At 39.7% G+C, this 22,275-nt stretch overlaps 1 protein-coding gene across 1 annotated transcript in view; it reads right to left on the reverse strand.

Annotated features, from left to right (window-relative positions):
- Positions 1-217: 217 nt before the first annotated feature.
- The window catches only part of CLTRN (collectrin, amino acid transport regulator), a 37,027-nt gene continuing 14,969 nt past the window's right edge, over positions 218-22,275 (reverse strand). Inside the window, exons 4-6 of the mRNA XM_055269250.2 lie at positions 17,056-17,169; positions 11,722-11,916; positions 218-421 (exon numbers count right to left, since the gene is read on the reverse strand). Of these exons, the coding sequence (XP_055125225.1) occupies positions 265-421; positions 11,722-11,916; positions 17,056-17,169 (466 nt within the window). The 3' untranslated portion in view covers positions 218-264. The remainder of the gene's footprint in view (positions 422-11,721; positions 11,917-17,055; positions 17,170-22,275) is intronic.

A 22,275-nucleotide genomic window follows, 5' to 3' on the forward strand; every position in this document is an offset into this window, starting at 1 on the left:
AATAACTACAAATACCACATGACCACATTTATACACTATATTGTCAGAAAAATATTTTAGAATATTTTGAGTCGTCAATAGCTTATGATTTCAGTGGTGTTGGTGGGTATAATTGATTGCTTTTCACTTTCAAGCACATTCAAAATTTATTACAAAAGAAGAATGGTGAAACAAAATATATGATCTGCTCTTGGTATTTCAGGACGCTCAGCAGTCATACAGAAACAAATGTTTAATTTCTTGAGGAAGCAGAACAACAGCCCTTCAGAGAGGGGTGAGCCTCTCATCCTCTGTCATGAAGGCATCATTAATATGCCCTCCCTTCATGTCCAGGGGATCACAGGGGATGCCATTTTCAATTGTGATCATGTTTTCACACTTATCTTCAGCGTCATCCACTTCAGATGGTTCTTTGTTCTTTCTAAAAGCACATAAAAAAGAGTGATTGGCATCTAGAAGGACCATAACCATGGTTTCATATGGTCTTCTGTATGAACATGGAGAACAGGAAGGGGAATAGGAACCTTAGAACAATGAAATAATTTAATGATATTGTGTAATTTTCAAACAAATTTCAAAGACCATAAGGAGTTGGTGAGGTGAAAAGATACTATCAAGATGAGAAGTCTGTATAGATGACATATACATAGTGATCAAAACAAGTGGTCTTATTTAGAATACTAAAAGCAATATAGATGAATATGTATATGAATGAATATGAGTGTATATGCACATATATATACATAGACATTCACACACAAATTGCATGAAGCAATGTGAAGAAAATGTATAGTAAATTTGCAAGTTTAAAATCCATCTCTAGGAGAACAACTTATTAACAACTGAATTGTTAAAAGTAATAAATTCCTCTCTTGGGATTTGACAAATTAATGGTCTGAAAATGTTGAGTGAAAATCAAATAGAAATGAGCTATCAGAAAGAAAATTAACATTACTTTGTAGAAAGTAAGTGCTATAAACTTCAAATATTGCTGCTTGGCTCTACTCATTACAAAATAATTGTGTTAATTTGCAAGTCACAATTTTGGAACTCAGAACACATTTTCCCTAATTACTTTACAACTTGTAGTTATAATTCCAAGTCACTCCAAAAATTCCATATGACAGGATAAATTCTTGAGTTTCTCATAGCTTCACTCTTTGTAGACCTTGCTGACCCCAACCCAAGTAATATGCAGATCTGTAATATTTCTTTGGAGTGTGGAAAACAGTAGACTCAAATTCAAAGGTTTTTCCTGTCTTTTGTGAAAGACTAAAACAATGAGACAATTATGCTTGATATGCAGTAAAAGAAAAAAGAGAGGTGGGTGCCTCTAGGTAACCAGAAGGAGGGGTTTCCCTAAGGCTTATCACAGGTTAGATGGTGGAGCACCACTCCATGGTGACACCATGGAGGCATGAGGTTAGGCATGAGGCTCCTGGACTTCCAAAGGGTTGTCTTGTCCCACGAATTTGTGGAAATGCCAAATAGCAGAAACAAAGAGATCATCTGGCTGAGATGTTGGGCACTGCAGTGGTGACCAGGGTAGAGTCCCACCACTATGAGAGTCCCTCAGAACCCTGGTGAGTCTCTGACAGGTGAGGAGATGGTGAAGGTGCCCCAGTGATGACCGAGATGGAATTCCTATTAGTCCTGCATGAGAATGTGCTTTAAAAAATATGGTGCACATGTACCCTAGGACTTAAAGTATAATAAAAAAAATACTTAAAAAAATCATTTTTCCCACCCACATTACTTTCCTGACTCCATTCCTGTCCTCTATATCATTTTCCCCTGTCGGTTTTATTGAGGTGTAATTGACATAAAAATTGTATATATTTAAAAAATAAAGAATATGGTGGAAGAAAGTGGAGAAAAGAGAAAGCTCTTTTTTTATAGAAGAAAGCCAACGAATATAGAAAGAGTAATAGGAACTGAAAATCACCACTATAATAATAATTGATTCTGATGAGGATTATCAATGGATACTAAGCCATTATGTGAGAGACGGTTGGAGAACAGGATATTCACATGGTCTCAAGATATCACCCCCATAAGCAAAATATTAATTATAAAAAGACACTTGTATTTTGCTAAAAGAGAAATCTAGTGAAAATTTCCAACAATGAAAGAAACTGATTAGTCTGTCCTGATGTGACACACTGAGTAGATCACACATATGTTTTTCCTGTGTTCCAGCCCTGCCCCCTCCAATTTGTTTTGACCTGAATCTCATAATGAGGAGGCTAATCAGAAAAATCCAAATTTAAAAATGTTTTGCAAAACAGCTGACCTGGACTCAGCACAGAGTAGGCACTCAACTCTATGGGTGGATGAATCAATGAATGTAGATTAATGGCTGACTAGCTGAATAATAAATATATGGATGGACAGAAGATGGGTGGGTGGCTGAACAAATGATGAAAGGTGGATGGACAGATGGATAAAATAATCAATGAATGTAGTTCAATTGCTGGTTGGCTGGATGATATATTAATGGCTGTCTGGCTGTCTGGCTGAATGGATGGATGGATGGATGGATAGACAGAAGATAGATGGTAGATTGAACAATTAGATGTATGTATGGATGGACTAATGTTGTAGGTAAAGTTACTCAGGCAGTAGCCCTAAGTAGACCTTGAACGGGCTTTACCACAAGAAAGAAGGAAGGAAGGAAGGAAAGAAGGAAGGAAGGAAGGAAGGAAGGGAATTTTACACACAAGAAATTTCTTATATCTCTTGTATTTTAGGCTTTGCTGATGGTTTATTAAATAATTTCAAATAGTTGTTCATTTAAAACAAAGGTAAAGCGGCATTCCAATTCTGTAGATCCCAATGTCATAATTTGAAAGTATTTTACCATTGCATATGCCACCATCAAATATCACAATTAAACACAATAGGCAATCACTGAATTGTAGATGCCACATTTTAAACATTTATTAATAAAACTTCTGGCCCAATGATGGGTTGAAAGTCAGGAGTTGTGGTCCTAGAGACCTAGGGAAAGATAGGCTGCTATATTTTTCCATCCTTGGGGTGAAGACACCGCAGTGGTCATGGCAAGCATCAGCAATCAGCAATCAGCATGGGTTGGGGTGGACATAGATTTTAACGTGATGAGAGGATCCTCCCAGGTGAAATTACCGACCAGAGGATTAGAACACTTTGGTTCCTCTTCCTGTAGATAGGTGTATTGTTCACTTTCCACATCCTCCAGAAAGCAAAGGAAATCGACATTCTATAACCAGCAATCACATCACCTCCATTCATAGTATCCAACATTCACTAACAGCTACATTTTGAGTGTCTACTATGTGTATGGAAGAGATACAGTCCTTGTCCTAAAATGAACTCAATGAAAGGGAAAAACGCCATATACACTCATCCTCCCCCTCCTCATTTTAATGCTTTATAAGAGAGAGGACTGTTTCTTCTAAAGATGAAGCTGTAAGTAGCAAATGTCTATTTATAAATTATCATTTCAAATGGCTATCTCATGTAAATTCCCCCAAAATCACTCCTCACTGGGCTTGGAGTGAATAATAATTTTCCACAACAATAAATAGATTGTGGACAGCCAAATTTTACCCTGATATTTGTATATGTTAAGTATGAAACCTGTATTACAAACATTTTAGTAAAGGAAGCATTCTGAAGTAGGTGGCAATGCAATAGTAGTCTTAGAAATAATAATTGCCAGTGCCTATTTTCCAGTTTCTTCAGTTAATAAAAAAAGTATTTATAGAGTTAGAAGAAAAATGACGAAGAGCTAGATGTATGTGATGATCATTACAAGGAATCTCGCTTCCCCTTTCCTGGCAACAAGGAAAAATGATTCATCAGGCATCACAAAAGAATGGGGAAAAACTAAAAAGGAAGATGTGAACAAATGAGGACAAGTTTTTCTTCTTTAGAATAAGAATAATATCTCAACCAAAAAGATTCCAAGGTGAATTGCTGTGGAAATTTATCAAACTGAGCTGTGTCAGTGGCAAATTAGGTGCATATTGTTCTTTTACAACCTTAGATCCAGTTGCAGAGTCCTGGCATTGCTGGGCTTCACAAATTGCAGTGTCAGGAATTTGCTGCTTGGTGGACATGATAAGCAGCTCAAAGGTTATCTAACAGTAATTTATCACTTTGTCACATTTCATAGTGTTTGCTGTAATAAACTGATTCACTACCTGTGCATTGCTTTTACTAAGAATAATAAAACTTAACTATCTTTCTGGATCATTCTGATTTGATGTTCTGCTAAAAACATGAGTTCTTTTTCCTGAAAGCTAAAATCAAGTGTTAATTACCTCTGCTATTCCTGCAATGTCAGGGGGTTCAGGAAGAGGATGAAAAAACTGATTAAAATACCTGGAACGAGCTCCTAGGAACCTTGAGAGTGAATACCTCTTATATATCTCATAAATATAGAGAGAAGAGGGGCAAAAAAGGGGAGAAAAGAAGTATCAGGTGTGGCCCTCAGAGCTAGGGGATGTTGAGGAATGGGGTTTGCTCTGTTCTAAGATAAAGTAATGGTGCCAAAAGCAGGAAGAGCATTTCTGTCCCCCTTCAAACAAAATAGAGCTGATTGCCGGGCCTGGTGGCTCACGCCTGTAATCCCAGCACTTTGGAAGGCTGAGACGGGCGGATCACCTGAGGTCAGGAGTTCGAGGCCAGGCTGGCCAATATGGTGAAACCCCATCTCTACTAAAAATACAAAAATTAGCTGGGCACGGTGGCGCATGCCTGTAGTCCCAGCTACTCGGGAGGCTGAGGCAACAGAATTGCTTGAACCCGGGAGGTGGAGGTTGCAGTGAGCAGAGTTTGCACCAATGCACTCCAGCCTGGGCAACAGAGCGAGACTCCGTCTCAAAAAAAAAAAAAAAATAGAGCTAAAGAGGCCGGGTGTGGTGGCTCGCGCCTGTAATCTCAGCACTTTGGGAGGCTGAGGTGGGCAGATCACAAGGTCAGGAGATCAAGACCACCCTGGCTGACACGGTGAAACTCCGTCTCTATTAAAAATACAAAAAAATTAGCCGGGCGTGGTGGTGGGCGCCTGTAGTCCCAGCTACTCAGGAGGCCGAGGCAGGAGAATGGCGTGAACCCAGGAGGCGGAGCTTGCAGTGAGCCAAGATCTTGCCACTGCACTCCAGCCTGGGCAACAAAGCGAGACTCTGTCTCAAAAAAAAAAAAAAAATAGAGCTAAAGAGCCAAGACCAAAGAATAGCCAGAAAGACAATAAAAGACAGACAAATATGATTTTCAAACAGGACAGAATCAATTATCGGGGAATCGAGACCATCCTCAGAATTGCTCTGGATGATTCTGGGGAGAAATAGGATTACTGGAATGATTTGAGTGGGCATTGTAGCACAGTGACATTGATGGACTTTGAAATCAAACCTATCTAGTTTTAAATCCTGTTACTATTACTTTCTAACCATGTGACTGTAGGCAAGTTGCTTTACATGTGCCATATAACAGCAATGATAATGCTAATGATAATATTAAGTATTTATTACATGGTAGAAATCAGACTAGGTGTTTTATATGCATCATCTCACTTAATTCTTACTGCAATATTATGCATATTTTATTATCACTGTTTTTCAAATCCATTGTTTTAACCACTCAGCCACGACTACGTGCCTCATCTCTGTTTTTCAGATGAAGGAACTGACACTCAAATACATAGAGTAACTTGTCTTTCAGAATGAAACAAGATTAGTGAAAGGAGTTGACCTAGAACTCTATTTACTCTCCCCAGGCTTTACTCAACACACTTACATTAGATTTTTATCAGGTATGTATATTTAAGAACAGCAAAGAAAAACACTTGTTATATTCGATATGACATTACTCATTTTATTTACACCTCTATTTTTAAGACTATTCATTTAATTAAGACTTTATAAGAATGTGAAGTTTCAGAATATAAAAGCGTTGACTGAGCCACATCCCCTTGTGTGAAAAACAAGATCTGTGGAAATCCAAATGCATTTTTATTTACTATTGACCTTATGGGAATAGAAGTATAACTAGAAACAAACCAAGCAAATTTACTAATGACTCTACTCAGCTGGGAGCATTAGCTAGGGTTCTATGTCCTAAGTCTTTGACCTGGCTTTGTTACTATAAGATTACAATCTCCTTCTAGGCAAGGACCATCCATGTTATTTATGGTTGTCTCATCCACAATACATACTATAGCTCCTATCACAGAATGGATAGTCAATAAAACAATAAAATATTTTTACTTATCTGGGCTTTGGTTTCTGGAGGGTTGGATTTGGATCATTGTTAAGGTCCCTTCCTAAGACCCAGTTGTGATCTTAGATCCAACTAAGGTCTAACATTGTAACAGTCTATTTATATACTGGATTCAACATCAATTCTAGTATGTACATGTAAATCTGAAATTGTGCTGTATCCATGACTGTCCTTGTAAACTACAAAGTTCCAGGTTACATAAAATTAGCACTTTATAACTGCTTTTTATGGTCATGCTAGTAACTTAAATTGATATAGCACTTTCTAGCATGTAAACCACTAGGTATATTCTCTGATTTTGTCTTCTCATCATTACACTATGTAAGAAAATATTATCATCATTTTCCTTATGTGACCTGCTCAAGGACATAGCTAACAAATGCCAGAGCCTGAGACTGGAATCCAAAACCAAGAGTCTTCGTTTAGTGCTCTTTCTATTAAAACACACATCACATTATCAACTTCATCACCATCACCATCACCATCACCATCATCACCATCACTATCACTATCACCATCATCATTATCACTACCATCATAAAATTGACCATATAACTAACACATCTACTTCTAGGCTGTGGCTAGACACTAAATCTAGTAGAGACATTATTGTGAAGTATATGCAGTTCATCTTGGTTGCCTTCCCACTTGTTCTGCTCCCTAATTGTTGCCCCAAATTTTAAAAATCGCTTTTCCAACTTCTTTCCTTCAACAAATCTCTCATTTTCACAAACTGCTATTCTCAACTAGAGGGCAATAGAGAAGCAACCTCTTCTAGGTATTTCACAAAGAGGTGGCAGCTGTAATGGTGTGCTACATCTGGCTGGTACAGGTTTTCAAGGGCTGATTGCTAAATATTCAGAATTTTTCAGCCTTCATGGGAAACTGGCAAATGCTACAAATCAGGGTATTTATTCAGAATTTTTCAGCCTTGATGGGAAACTGGCAAATGCTACAAATCAGGGTATTTTTTAGAGAGCTGGTTAACCAATTCATCACTATTGTGGTGACCAGTAGACCTCATAGGATTATTTGCATTTTTAAAAAGTGTTTATTCAGCATGGTAGTGGCATCAAGACAGACACATAGACCAATGGAACAGAATGGCAAGGATAGAAATAAATCCATGCACTTATGGCCAACAGATCTTCAACAAAGATGTCAAGAACACACAATGAGGAAAGAACAATCTCTTCAATAAAAGGTGTTAGGAAAACTGGATATCTAGATGCAAAAGAATGAAACTGGATTGTTGTCTCACACCAAATACAAAAATCAACTCAAAATAGATTAAAGACTTAAACCTAAGACCTGAAACTGTAAAACTACTAGAAGAAAACATAGGAGAAAAGCTCCATGACATTGGTCTGGGCAATGACCCCAAAAGCACAAAAACAAATTCAAAAATAGACAAATGGGATTTACATCAAAATGAAACGTTTCTGCACAGCAAAGGAGTTAATATCCAAAAATATATAAGAAACTCAAACAACTCAATAACAAGAAAACAAATAACCCAATTTTAAAATGGGGAAAGGATGTGAATAGACAATTTTCAAAAGAAGACATACAAATGCCCAACGGGTACATGAAAGATGCTCAACTTCACTAATCATCAGGGAAATGCAAATCAAAACCACAATGAGATACCACCTCACGCCTGTTAGAATATCTATCATCAAAAAGATGAAACATAGCAAGTGTTGGTGAGGATGTGGAGAAAAGGGAACCCTGGTACACTACTGCAGGGAATGTAAATTAGTACAGCCATTATGGAAAACAGTATGGAAGTTCCTCAAAAAATAAAAAATAAACTACCATATGATCCAGCAATTCCACTCTGGGTATATACCCAAAAGAATTGAAACCATTATGTCAAAGAGATTTCTGCACTTTTATGTTCAACCCAGCACTATTCACAACAGCCAAGGTATGGAATCAACCTAAGTGTCCATCAATGAATGAATGAAGAAAATGTGATATGATGAAATACTATTCAGCCTTTAAAAAGAAGGAAATCCTGACATTTGTGACAATACAGATCAACCTGAAGAACAGCATGCTAAATGAAATAAGCCAGGCACAGAAAGACAAATGCCACATAAATAAGTTGAATTTATACAAGCAGAGAGTAGAATGGTGGTTGCCAGGGGCTGGCGTGGGTGGGGGGAGATGTTGCTCAAAGATACAAAGTTTCTTTTAGACAAAAGGAATAAGTTTGGGCAATCTATTGTATAGCATGATGACTATAGTTAATAATTATGTACTGCATACTTGAAAATTGCTAAGAGAGTAGATCTTAAATGGTTGCCCCCTAAATTAAGTATGTGATCTCATCCCCTAAAATAAGTATGTGAAGTGATGAATATGTTAATTATTTGATTTAGCCATTTCATAATATATACATATATCAAAACATCACCTTATATGCCATAAATATATACAACCTTTATTTGTTAACAACACCTTAATAAAATAAAACAAGCATTTAATAAAATCCCAAGCAATGAGTTGGTGAATTGGAGAAGTTTCTACAGTATGATGGAAAATATCAAGATATTTTCCACAATATCTTGGTGGAAAAGAGATCCTTTCCCAGCACCTCTTAATCATAGCAATGGCTTAAGCCAATCTTGGATAATAATAATTACTGTTTATTTAGTGCACACTATAACCTAGGTACTTTATACATATTTATGTCAGTCAATCCTCATGAAAGCCCTGTGAAACATCATCTCCCTGTTGCAGATGGAGAAACTGAGATCCCTAGAAATCAGGTGACTCAACTAAGATTATACAGGTAAAGGGAACAGCTGGTATTTGAGTTTACCTAGTTTGGGCTCCATTGGTTGCATACTTGCCACTCAGTGTCCCTGAATAATTAATATAACGGTGTTATTGGCAAAGATAACAGAATTGTGAAAGCTTTGCTGAGAAATTTCCTTAATAGCAAGTTTAAATATATATATGTGTGTGTTAGATGACTCCGGCACTCTCTCCATAGAAGCAGAATGGTGACTTAGATAATCCCATGGTCCCTCCAGGTCTTCTAAGTTTAAGATTCTGTACCACAAAAACTATGTTCATTATTATCTCATGTATGGATTAGATTGTTGAACATTCTTTTGACTGTCTTCCTCGAAACTAAAGGTTTTGGGAGCAAATCCTATCTTTTCCATGATTAGAAATGGCTTTCATTGCAATTTTCAGGGCTCTCCCCACTTCAAACTGCACCCTCTCCTCACATTTGAAGCAACATTTTGTCCAGGAGAAACCCACCACAAATTGTGTCAAACTTAAAACATAACAAACAATTTATCTTTAGAAGGTTGTCATAATTTTCCTGACTATATTTGCTAATTATTGATGCTCTGCCGGTTTACACAAGAGATGTGTCCATCTGCTTTCCCAGTTTGAACATGAAATAAATTTGTGAAGGCAAGGTTGTCACAACAGCTTCACTTCTCCCAGGCAACAAATTATGATGCTACACACCCAATTATTATATTACTGCAGAATCTGCTCAGAAGGAAAGAGATAGCTGATCCCAGCACAAACTAGCTGAAAGGCCAGCAAATGGCAAGATCATAAAATAATAGTAACAGCTAACACTTATTGAGCACTCACTGTGTGCCAGACACCACTCTAAGCACTCTATGTATTAACTCCTTTCATCCCGCCAAGTTAATTATTTCCAGTACACCTCACTGTCACTCTAGAAAAGTTATCTATTCAGAAACAGTAAAGATAAACTTAACCAGCTTGACTCTAGCACCACAACTTATATTCTCCTAAGCTCAGTTTCCCTGATTCACTGTGCTTCCTGACATCCATATAGTTAATGGATTATATACAAGAGCAGAATCTAAGAGATAAATATGTTGAGTCTAAGCAATCTATCTCCAGAGTCCATTCTTCTAACTCCTACACTATACTGTACTAGTGAGGAAATTAGAAACCAAGTAGACGGAGTGAATTCACTAATGTTACAGTTGTTAGAACACATAATCACAGCATCTCAAGATTAATACAAAACAAAAATATTAAACACAGGTATTCAAGCATTGCATGAGAATATTTCTCAATATTTTCAAAAGAAAAACCAAAACGAACATCTTGTACCAAGTCTCTTTGCATTACATGCCATGCCAAGATTATCAAAAAAATCAGGTAAGTGTAACTTGATCCTAATCTTTGAATTTAATTTGAGGACTAGACATAAACCATATTTATTTCATAGCATTTTACTTATCATTTGTGAATAAAATTACAAAGCCCAAGATTTAAAATTATTACCTTCTGTTAGTTACTAGGGTGAAACATATGGAAAGTAGTAAACTTCAAGAGGAGCATTTAGTCAAACACATACTTACTTAGCCAAACACATCCCACATGTCCCATGTAAGAACCAACACTTTTAAAAATCATGCCCTTGTTATTTTCAAATGCATGTCACCGTAATTACCACTTACCAGAATTATTCTTCCTTAATATCAGAAAGGAAGGTTTATAAGCATTAAAGTCTAGTGAAAAGCTGAGGATTTTCCCATCTTCCCCCCTGGATTAGAGGTACTGGTTAACAAAATCATGCTGAGAAATCCTGTCTTCTTTTCTTCTCCACTACCTCAGTAACTTCCCCACAGGTCTTAAATTCCCTCTTGAAGCAGTATCAATAATTTAGACATTGAAGTTTGCAAGTGCCTCCAGAATCTAGGTAAATGAACTCAAGAAGTGAAACTCTACCTATAAATTGTTAAATTGAAAGCTCTCAAACTCAATGAATAAGAATGACCTGAGTATTCATTAAAATGCATCCCTTCAGAGATTCTAATTTAGTGGGTCTGCAATAGGGCCAAGGAACCTACATGTTAAACAAATGTTCCAGGTGATGTCTGATGCTGAGAGCTGATTTAAAGGCCATGAGCAACACAGCTCTATTCAATATCATAGGCACACAAGGGATGAGTGTCCATCAAAGGGAAGGAAGTATAAAACAGTACAAAGGCATCTGGGACAAGATGGTAGCCTGCATGCACTGGGCTAAGAAGAGGTAAGCCAAGGTAGGGAGGCATGGAACTATGAAACTGCTGGCATTTGGATGTGGATGACTACCAAAGATTAACTCTGCCTACCCAAAAAGTCTGTTTAGCTCCTTATACCTAGCTTACAAAATCACAACACAGATATTAAAATCAAGCCTGGATATGAAACATTTATGTGGTACAGAATAGAGGGAAAGGTAGTCATGGAAGGAGCCTAGTTAAGTAAGGGACATTGGACTCTAAAATATATCTAAAGAAAAGAGCATAAGTGATATTTTTGAAAATCACCAATTTTTTCAAAGTTTCAAATTTAAGGCATTATCTTCAGCCAGAGGAAAATCCTCTCCTGATGTGTCCAAGCCATGAGGAAATAAGAAAATGCTCTTTCAATCACTCCTTTTAAATATCTTACCTTCTACGTTGCCAGATCCCTGATAAAATCAGTAGTACAATTGCAACTATGACGATGCAAAATATCACACCAAATATAATAATCCAGATGGGCACAGATGGGTCCATGGGTGGTGCAAGTGTGGAAGGGATTTTTAAAAATTCCAGAGTTTGGTCATTTAGAAAGAAGGCATTGTTGATCCGGTTCTTGTTCATTCTAAAATGCAATGATAATTAAAAATAAACAAAATAAGACAGAAAAAAAAACTATTAAGACAAAGTACAAACCTGTTTCTCCATGATTATAAATATCTCTATAAACAAAGCATCCTCCTGGCAGGAGACTTCAAGTTGACTAAAAAGTTTGCTGAGGGCAATCACGCCATAGTTTCTCTTAAGTTACAACACTAGCTGCCAGAGGGATACCCATGTATCCACTGCTGCCCCCATTGTTGTGAATGTCCAGAAGTCCTGAGCTTTGAGCTCTGTCCACCATGTTTTATTTCCTGACAGGTAGTAAGGTAGGAGGGACTCGTCTCTGGAGGTAGGGCTCTAACCCTGGACCAAATTGAGGACTAACTAAAACAGAGCGAGGGGGTGGCAGGGAAGCAGCTTTCCATCAGACATGCCCACCAGTGTGCCATGTCAGTTTACCATTGCCATGGCAACACCTGGGAGTTACCACCCCTTTCCATGGCAATGATGTGATGACCCCAAAGTTATTACCCTTCCCTAGAAATTTCTGCATAAACTGCTCCTTAATCTACATGTAATTAAAAGTGGGTATAAATAAGACTGCGAAACTGCCCTGAGCTGCTAGTCTCTGCCTACAGGGTAGTCCTGCTCTGCAGGAGCAGTCACAGAGCAGTAACATCACCAGAGCTATAATACTGCCTCTTCAATAAAGTTGTTTTCTTCTACTTCTGGCTGTCTCTTGAATTTTTTTTCCTGGGCAAAGCCCAGAATCCTCATGGGCTAAGCCTCAATTTGGGTTTCACCTGTCCTGTGTGAGTAGCATCTAGATTAGAACGACAAAGCTCTATTTAAGGTGGCTTACATAAATATCACAGCCCCCAAAAGTAAAATTACATGTAAAATATGGGTGATGAATTCAGGAGAAGTAAAGAAAACCAGGAGCAAAAACGAAAACATGAACCAGGAGTGGCTTCAAATTCACCAACTTGATCTTGATCTTTTTTTTCATTAATTCAACAAACATTTGCCAAAAACTTACTAAATACCAAATACTGTGCTAGATGCTAGAGATACCACGTGAAATTAAAGTACCAAGGAGCTTACGGTCTAGAAGGGTGACAGATTAGTAGATCCACAACCACAGTGTGGTACAAAATGTTCTGTGAAAGAGGCAAATACGGGCACAGTGTGAGCAGAGGGAAGGGCCAAGTACACCATTGTGAGAAGTCAGAGCTGCTTTGCTGTGGAGGCCATTTTTGAGCTCTGTTTTGAGGGACAAGTAGGAGTTTTTAGACCAAAGTATGTAGTGAGCACAGGAATGGAGACAAGGTAAAGTAAGACTTGTTCAGCAAACTGCAAGTAGTTCCATAGGACTAAAGACATTAATGATTTAGGAGTTCAAAAGCTTAGAAAAATGTTACTTTTCCTAGGAAATATCTACATTTTTAGTGGTGGTGGCAGTTAAGGAGAGGTTGGTAGCAAAGACTTATTTAATTGAAACCAAATAAGTGAATTTCTAACTGTAAACTGGAGAGTCCTTGGAGATATTTTATGACTTTTACTGAATTCATATTATGCAAGCTGCCTTTGTCTACCTCTAGAGCAGTCCTGGAAAACAGAAATATAATGTGAGCTTCGTGTGACTTAAAATTTTCTAGTAGCTGCACTACAATAAACAGATGAAACTAATTTTAATAATGTATTTTTGTCTAATATATCCAAGAAAATGTAATTTCAACATGTAATCAGTATCAAGTTGACTTTGCATGCTTGTTTGTTTGTTTGTTTGTTTTTTGAGACAGGAACGATCATGGCTCATTGCAGCCTCAAACTCCTGGGCTCAAGCAATCCTCCCGCATCAACCTCCCAAGTAGATAGGACCACAGGTGTGTGCCACCACACCTGGCTGTGTGTGTGTGTAGACAGGGTCTTGCTATATTGCCCAGGCTGGGGCTCCACATTTTATTTTGTACAATGCCTTTGAAATTTGGCTTATGTTTTATACTGTGAGCACACCTGACTTTGGACTAGCCACATTTCAGGTGCTTAATAACCACATTTGGCTGGTGGCTATGGTACTGGACAGCCCAGGTCTACAGCCTGATAGTATGGCTTGAGAATCTCTGCAGGCCAGCACCAGGCTATCAGGAAAGACCTCCTTTAGCAAATAAATATCTATGCTGTGGCATGATTATTCATGGATGTGAAAGTGAACTCTAGCCAGATAATCTACAACAAGGGATTTTTATCCAACAATGGAATATTTTATTTTGTCATAACCTAATATTGAACATCTGAGAGCACAAACTTTTCCACAAAATAACGAAACCCACTGCTAAGATATAACTCAGAGAAAAATGAGAAGTTGCTCTGCATTCTCATTCTGTCTTCCTAGTTGGTTAACCCTTTGTTACTCGCTCACTCTAGGCTTGGAATGTATTCTATCGTCTCACAGACTGACTGGAAGTTCTAGCTCAGGTACATATTAAATCTGCTCCACCACTGGAATCACCAATTGGCATCAAGCATCATGTATATCTTTCAGCCAAGAGTGGTGTTGAATTAGGCCAGGCCCTCACAAAAGAACTAAAACAGACATCTTGGAATTAGTTGGTCACTCCTTTACCTCATACCATGTATACTCTGTATTGGTAAAAAGTCCAGTACTCTGTTTTGCCCATTTCAACTATTTTACTTGAAATGAGAATTCTGTAATTCTCATTCTGTTGGCTATCCCCACTTCCTAAATAGTTTATCCTGCTAGGACCTTTGAAATAGACATTTTGTGAACAAATTCATGTACTTTCTGGACCTTCACCCTAAGCACTTTGTGTAAAGGAATGACCAACCAATTCTAAGATGTCTGTTTTAGTTCTTTGTGTACTCTGGTAAACAGGAAAAATCACTGGATATGGTGGCAGGATGCCTAGGTTCAAGTCCTCACTCTTTCTCTTTCTAGCATGGTGGCCTTAACAAATCAATTAATCTCCCTGAGCCTCAGTTTCTTCATTTACAAAGGAGAGATAATAATAATTACTGAAAAATTATTGGTGTTGGCTGGGTGCAGTGGCTCATGCCTGTAATCCCAGCACTTTGGGAGTCTGAGGCAGGAGGATCGCCTGAGGCCAGTTCAAGGGCAGCCTGGGCAACATAGTGAGACCCTGTCTCTAAAAAAAAAAAAAAAAATTTAAATTAGCCAGGCATAGTGGCACATCCCTGTAGTCCCAGCTACTCAGGAGGCTGAGACAAGAGGATCACTTGAATCCCAGGAGTTCAAGGCTGCAGTGAGCTATTACCATGCTACTGTACTCTAGCCTGGGCAACAAAGCCAGACTCTGTCTCTTAAAAAGAAAACAAAAAAACTGTTGGTGTCATTATTAAATGCCACAGATGCATAAGAACATTCCTTGTGAACCAAAAAGTGGTATGCAAATACTAGGTGGAACTAGTATTATTTTGCCCAATCACTTAGATTCTTCAGCCTTGAAATTCCTATTATTTGCTCTCTAAACACCATCTCCTTTTTTTCACTATATCCTTCCTTTGTTGTATAGTTTCCTTTATTTTCATCCAATCCTGATGTGCCCTACTAATTCCCTGACATAAATTCTCATTCTGTTGGCTATCCCCACTTCCTAAATAGATTCTCCTGCTAGGACCCTTGAAACAGACATTTTGTTGTGAACATATTCATGTATTAATACTTCCCAGACCTTCACCCTAAGCACTCACTCTTCCTCCTCCTATCAACTGAAGGACTGGTTTAACCCAGTGCCTTCATTTTCCTTGTAGCCCTCACAGATCACAAGATATGAATAAAATCTTTTTTCACATGAAATATGATATTTATAATTCTTACTCCCTAAGTGGTGAAAGTCTTAACAGTATTCTTAGTGGCCAAAGTGAAGAAGCAATTTAGTTCAAACTTTCTTGCTAGGGCAGATTCAATCATTTCCAATTGGTATAAATCCTCAGTGCCTTTGCTTCAGCAAAAGAAATAGATGATGTTCACAAAAACCTTTGACATTTGATTATATACTCATTATCTTGAGTGTTAACGTTCTACAGAGAGCTAATGAGTTATTCCAGTAGGTATTTATCCTTGGTAAAAAGAATAATATGTATTTCAGTAACTTGTAAATCTTGTGTGGGGAGAGCTACTTTGTTTTGTTCTAGTTTATTTCCTGAGCTCATTTTTTGAGTATATCTTTGCCCAACATCAATCACATGTGGTATTTGAAGTTTTGACACATACTAAAGGCACAGTAATTGAAAGAAATACAAGTTGCATCCTCCTAATTCTTGAAAGTCTCGAATTCGTTTCACTTTTGAGTTTCTTACGATCATAAGGAGGGGAGGAGTACAACTGTCGGGAAGTCGGGAAAAATTGTAAAATACTTGAAATGGACAAAACAGAGTACTGGACTTTTTCCTGATTGTCCTGCTGAGAGCACCTTTCTAGGCAATTTCCATCTCTTATGGTCTTTGAGCTACTTTGCAAATCCATAAGTTCTTGAAAACTAACATAATGTAAACGATTCTTGTCCATAGAAAATCAAATGAACTGTGTCTAGTGGAACATAATTGGTTACTGCCTGAAAAACAGACTGATGCATCCTTGTGTAAATGCATTTTGCCATTCCTCACTTTCTATATATGGGTGGTTCCTTGAAGTCTCCTTGAAAAAGAATTTAACATCTTACTAGTGCCCTCATTAACTAATGAGATAATAACATTTTTGATAGTAATAATGTTTAGTTTGCATGAGAGTCATGATTTTACCTTTTTTTTAAAAAAATTATCTTTTTAAAGTAAAGACTATATATTGACTGAAAAATGTAAGCTATTGGGTCCCTAACTTCTGCTTACTCAATGCTGGTGGTACCACCACCCCCTCCAGCTGTGACAATAAAAATGTCTCCAGACATTGCCAAATGTCTCCAGATATTGCCAAATGTCTCCTTGAAAGCAAAATTGCCCCTGGATGAGAACTACTGATCTATACTCATCTCTAACAGAAACTAACAAAATGAAATCTTTGTCATTTTAATAAATAATTCACGTGTGAAACAGATAAAACTCTTCAATATCTATTTTTTAAAACAGTTGAATTAATCAGCAAGTTGATTGACTAATATAAGGCATATTTAAGGGTGATTACCTTATGGCTGACTGCACCTCAACAGCAGGAAGGGTGTGATTTTTTGAAGGGTCTGTAACCACAAACCAGAATGATACCCTCTGGGTTACATTGCAAAGTAGGACATGGGAAATTCTGCAGACAGTGGAAAGAAAAAATATGTGAGAAGAATATCATACCCAATGGCATTAAACCGTTCACTCTGATGCTATTACTATCTTAAGAGACATCTTAGCTATGTTTAAAAAGTCATTTCTACCATTAAGAAGAATGATCTCAGTAAGAAGAAAATTATATAGGAAATTCCCATTGTTTCAAAATCATATACTTGGGGATCATTCCTTACAGTGAATAATAGGGAATCTGCCAAAAAATAATAATAGTCAGTGGAGAGCATTAGGGATCTCATTCTCCATCACCGGTTGGTGACAGCCCCTGTTTCCCCAATGCTTGGCCCTCTCTGAACCATAGAAACCTTTGGTATTTTCTCATTCAACTCTTTTTAGTGCCCTGCCCATTCAGTCTTCCACCTCTCAGATTCAGAGAGGATCTGCTGCCCTCTCATGATTCAATACTTGCTCTGTCTGCATCTACTGTCTCTCTTCCACCCTAGCATCAGGGCCAAGACAAAAGGCACCTTCTGTGTGTACTTTTGAAGAAAAAGTTCTCAAAAACAAGTTTCTTTTACATCGCCTTGAACGAACCTCCAAACTTGAACACTATAATCAATTCACGAGCAGTCTTTGAACTCTTTGTTTTGCAGTTACAGACTTTTCAACTGCAAATTGGAAATGTGACTCACTCTCCTCTGTATTACCATTAAAAGTGAAAAGGGAGAAATGACAGTAGTGTTCAGAGAGAGACAATCTATACATGGATGTACTCAGGCTGGAAATTATAGGAGTCCACATAAAATCAACATTGCCAATGCTAAAACAAAACCTGATGGCTTTCCCAGTTTACTTAAGAGCAAAATTGCAAAAAGCAACATTAACATCCATCCTAGAAGAATCTGATATGAGTAAAGGATTTGTTCAGAGCCTCCAAGTGTATTGTGATCATTTTCACACTGATCAAAGAGAGCACCCTTCTGTCAACAGGTATCTGCAGTTTTCAGGACCTGGCAGAAATTCTTCTATGTTCTGTCTTTAAAGGTCAGGTACAAAAGTAGAGGCAGCTGCCAGGCCCCTCTGCCCAGAGCTGAGTGTCTGGGACCATGAGTGGGAAGGATTGAGGCTTGAGCCTCCTTGGTCCGCCAGGCAGCATGGGGCGCCACCCGCCCCTTCTGCAGCTGCGCGCCGCAAAGCTCTGGCCTGGCCGTGGCCTCCTGCCCCCTGCGACACTTGGTGGCCAGACCATACCCGGCACATGGCGCCTCGTGCACTTTCTGACATTTTGATACCAAGGGTCGCTGGTCACTGAGCCCCGACACTTGATCTCTGGCCCTGACCGCAGATTTCGGAAACTTCTGGCAGCCCAGTGTCTACTGGAAGGCCCAACTCACTGCCCTGCTCTCATGGGCAGCTACCTGAGCGGCTTCCTGGGCTGGCTCTGGGCCAGAAAGCCGCCCCCCACCCCCCCTACCCCCGCGCCAGAAGCACCGGGCCCTACTGTCCAGGCTCTTCCTCAGCTCCCAGGTCCAGGAGAACTGCAAGGTCACCTACTTCCACGAGAAGCGCGGGGTCTGCATCCGGCCCCTCCCCACCGCTCCTCCCAGCTGGGACTACGCCTGCATCCGCATCTGGAGAGAGATGGTCCCCGCCCACATCCACATCCGAAGAGAGATGGTCTCCGACGACTGGAGGGGCTTTCCCAACAGGCTGCCGCTGCTGAGCAACATCAGGCCTAATTTCTCTGAGGCTCGCCTGGCCTACATGAAGCGGTGGCTTTGGACGGCCCCCCACCCCCCCACCAGCCTGTCTCCAGCCTGGTGACCATGAAAATCGCCTCGCTCGAGCGCAGAGGGATCCTGACACCCAGGCCATCTGCCTTCAGGCCTGTGATGAGAAACGGAGTGGCCCGTTCCGTTGTACCCAGGTTTAGACCGCTGAGCAGAGCCCCCACTCCCAGGCAGCGTTGTCTCAATCCTTCCTGGCAGCCACTTGCCCTGCTGAGGATATGTGGCCGCCAGGCGCCCAGTCGCCGCAGGAGTGCTGGGCCTGCGGGTAGCTCTGCCCTCACGCCTCAGGCTTGCCTGCACCTGGAAGGAGTTTCGCCAGGTGGGCCATGAGCCTCTGAGCACACCCAGCCTGCTGCCCGGCTCCAAGAGTCAGGCCCCTGCCACCACCTCCTGAGCCTCCAGCCCTCAGCACCTTCACCCTACTGACCGCGGTTCCACCCCCACACCAGCCACCGGCCCCACCAGGGCACTTCCCACTGCTCCAGCCGACCACTCAGCGAGCCCCAGGCCCACCTCTCCTCTCCCTTAAAGCCCTTCCCTTGCCCTAGCCCATTCGCTCCTGCCTTCTCCCTGGGGACAGAAGGCATGCTTCTCCCCAGTGTCCCCAGTTTCTGCAATAAAATGTTTGTTGTTGTTAATAATAATAGGTGTCTTTATTATAGAGATTGTCATATTCTTTCTTTCAAAGACGACACCATGGTTTCTCCAGCTTGGCACTACTACTTGGGCCAGATGGTTCTTTCTTGTTGGTGGGGGGAGGGGAAGGGGGAGGGAGGAGCGGGAAGCTGTCTTGTGCATTGCAGGGCCTTAGCAACATCCCTAGCCTCTCACTTCTATGTGCCAGCAGCACACTCGCAGTACTGACTATCAAAAATGGCTCCAGGCGTTGCCAAATACTCCCTGGGAGGGTAGAGCGGTCAAAAGTCATACTGGTGGAGAACCACTGAGGAACAGTGACCTCTACTGGCAGAAACAGGCAAGCCTAGTTCCCCAAAATGTGCGGTTTTCTAATACATATTAAAGACGTAGGGACAAACCAAATGAAGTGGCGCATGCTGGACAGAACACAGTTTCACCAGTTTTCTAGAATGCTTGGGGTGTGAATGATTCCTGTGGTCTGGTCTTACTAGCAATCAGGAAATGCAAAATTGTTACAAATGAGCTACTATTTTAAACGCTTAAAATTGGCAACAATTTAAAAGTTAAATAATACCAACGGCTGGTAAAGACGCATGGAATTGGAATCCCAAGTGACGCTGTGGAAGCAAGGAGTCCAGCCACTTTGGAATGGCATTTGGAAGTGATTCCCAGAACAGAAAACGCAGCTACCAGAAACTGTGTGGCACACATACACAGACACTGGTGAGGATGTTCTTTGCGGCACTCGTCACCATAGCAGAAAATTGGAACAACCCAAATGTCCATCAGTACGGGACTAAAGTAAATATAGTATATGCTGTCACGGGAATACTGTTCCACAGATTAAAGGAAAGAAATAGCCCAGGGTTTCTCAACATCAGCACGATCAGGCCAGATAATTTTATGTTGTGAGGATACTATGTGCTTTCCAGGTTGTTTAGCAGCAAATCTGAGCTCTATGTACCAGGTATCAGGACTACCTCCAATTGTGACAATCAAAAATGGCTACAAGTGTTCCCAAATATCCCCTGAAGGACAAAATCACCCCCTGGTGGCAACCATTGAGCTAGAGCTACATATTTTTTTAAATAAAAGAATAAATCTCAGCCCAGCACGGTAGCTCACGCCTGTAATCCCAGCACTTTGGGAGGCTGAGGGGGGCAGATCACGAGGTCAGGAGTTTGAGACCAGTCTGGCCAGCATGGTGAAACCCCATCTCTACAAAAAATACAAAAATTAGCTAGGCATGGTGACGCACACCTGTAATCCCAGCTACTTAGGCGGCTGAGGCAGGAGAATCGCTTGAACCCGGGAGGCGGAGGTTGCAGTGAGCCGAGATCGTGCCACTGCACTGCAGCCTGGGCAACAAACAAGACTCTGTCTCAAAAAAAAAAATAAATAAATAAATCTCAAAAATACACCATCAAGTGAAAAAGATAAGAGGTAAAATATGATGCGTAGTACATAACATTTATATAAATTAAACAAATACCAAATAGAATTTCAGGCATAAAAGGCCAGAAATCATGTAAAGAGTCATTTAGTTACTTTGCCTGTATTATTCTTTCCATATAAAGCCTCTTTAAATACTATTCAAACATGAATTTCATGGTATTCCCCATTAGAGAGCCATAGAATACAGCTGTAAACACAGCAAAGTCCTTTATCTCGTGGAGCTTGCTAAGGAGGTGGAGACAAAAGATAAACAAGTAAATAAATGCATACACTGTGGAGGTGTGGAGTAAGTACTATAAAGAAAAAAAAAATAAAAGGAAGGGCATACAACTCCATCAACACAACTATGGCCCCAAATACTTTCCTCTGTCCCCATCACTATGGAACTACACCATGAATTCAAGTTCTTTAAATTTATTCAAGTTTCCAACGGGTGGCAACTCATACTTTAACACATTACCTCAGCAAATAAAATGAAAATGTTTTATCTACTTAGAAATAAAGATTTCCAAAAGATTAAAATTTTTGCTGAAAATATTAAACCTTACATTTTCAATGGAGACAGTTATTGTTAGATAGAAAAAGTTTCTGGACTGAAACTCTTTAACAAAGCTTTTATTTGGAAATTTACTACCTGCCAAATGGTGGTCTTGAGACAAGTCATTTCGCTGTCTATGAGTTACTAGGAAGGGCTTGAGCTCTTAGTGTGTCAATGGGGGTGTGCTGTTGGCATTTTGGGTGGGAATGTTATGGGTAACTGTCTTGAGCCATTCACCACACTGATTATCTCTCTTCCCCACCCTTTAAATGCCACAGCACTCTACAGTCATAGATATAACCCCCATACAGATCCCATTTCCTTATACTCCATGGGCAGGGGGCGGTCAGTACCAAGTAAGAAACACTTCTAAATCTCTTCAAAAGTTTCAAGGTCATGAAAACAAAGGAAGACAGACAAAGTGTCACAGAGTGGATTAGACTAAGGAGAAACAGATTCTTAAATAGAAAAAGGACATTAGTAGAAAAAGTGAACCAACGTGAATTTCTTTGGATAAGTCTACCGTGGTTATTTAATATGATATCATAAGGGAAATGGGGTTAGAGCAGGGTTTCTCAATAGCACTATTAACATTTTAGCCTGGATAATTCTAGGTTGTCGGGGACTGTCTATGGTTTTGTATGATATAAAGCACCATCCCTAGCCTCTACATACTAGATGCCAGTAGCACATCCAATTGTGAAAACCA

The sequence above is a fragment of the Symphalangus syndactylus genome, chromosome X (genome assembly GCF_028878055.3).
Source record: "Symphalangus syndactylus isolate Jambi chromosome X, NHGRI_mSymSyn1-v2.1_pri, whole genome shotgun sequence".
NCBI classification, from domain to species: domain Eukaryota; kingdom Metazoa; phylum Chordata; class Mammalia; order Primates; family Hylobatidae; genus Symphalangus; species Symphalangus syndactylus.